Source organism: Charadrius vociferus, unplaced genomic scaffold (genome assembly GCF_000708025.1).
Source record: "Charadrius vociferus isolate BGI_N301 unplaced genomic scaffold, ASM70802v2 scaffold1070, whole genome shotgun sequence".
Lineage (NCBI taxonomy): Eukaryota > Metazoa > Chordata > Aves > Charadriiformes > Charadriidae > Charadrius > Charadrius vociferus.
In genome coordinates, this window is record NW_009646246.1 from 261,800 (window position 1) to 262,585 (window position 786).

At 54.7% G+C, this 786-nt stretch overlaps 1 protein-coding gene across 1 annotated transcript in view; it reads left to right on the forward strand.

Moving 5' to 3' along the window:
- The window catches only part of SRCIN1 (SRC kinase signaling inhibitor 1), a 68,534-nt gene extending 67,905 nt beyond the window's left edge, over positions 1–629 (forward strand). The window contains 1 exon segment of the mRNA XM_009883042.1: positions 504–629. Within this exon segment, the coding sequence (XP_009881344.1) occupies positions 504–629 (126 nt within the window).
- Positions 630–786: the final 157 nt, after the last annotated feature.

Below are 786 nucleotides of genomic sequence, written 5' to 3' on the forward strand. Positions count from 1 at the left end.
GCCCCGGTCCCGGCGACGGCGGAGCCGGGCGCTGTGCGCTCACTCCCGGTCTAACGCTGCCCTTCTTGTCCCCCTCCCGCCTTTCTCCCCTCTCCCCTCCGCCCGCCCGCCTCTGTGTCTTTGTCCGTCTGTCCGTCCGTCTGTCTGTCCGTCCGTCTGTCTGTCCGTCTCTCTCGCTCGTCTCTCTCCTCCTTCTCCTCTCGGGGACGTCCCCTTCCCGTCCAGTAACGCGTGGGACCAGCTCATCTCGTGCTCTGTTTGTGGTGGACCTTTTCCAGCTGCTTGACCTCAGGCCTAACTCAATGCTGCTTCTGAACAAACTCCTCTTTGGTTCTTGGTTGTGGTTGTTCGGTGGTTTGGTTTTTTGGTTGTTTTTTTTTTTCTTTCCTATTTTTTTCCCCCCCCGTTTTTCTTTCTTTTCGTCTTTTTTTTAAAGAAACTGTTTGACTTTCCTCCCCTTTCTCCTCCTCCTCCTCCTCCTTGAATCTTGCTTTTCTTTCTAGGCCGCTAGACCATCTAAAGAGGCTAGTGAGACTTCCCCCACGGTCTCAGAAAAACCCGCATCTGGCAGAACATCCATCCCCGTATTGACTTCCTTTGGGGCAAGGAACTCCTCCATCTCATTCTGAGCATCCTTGCCAGCTCCACCCAACCGCTCTCCTGCTCCCGGGGCCGGGCTTCTCTCTTCCTTGGGCTCCTCTTCCCTGGGACTTGGCTTCTTGAGGCACCTGGAGGGATCGCCACCCGTCCCTCTCCTTCTGTCTTTGGTTTTTTTTTTTTTTTTTT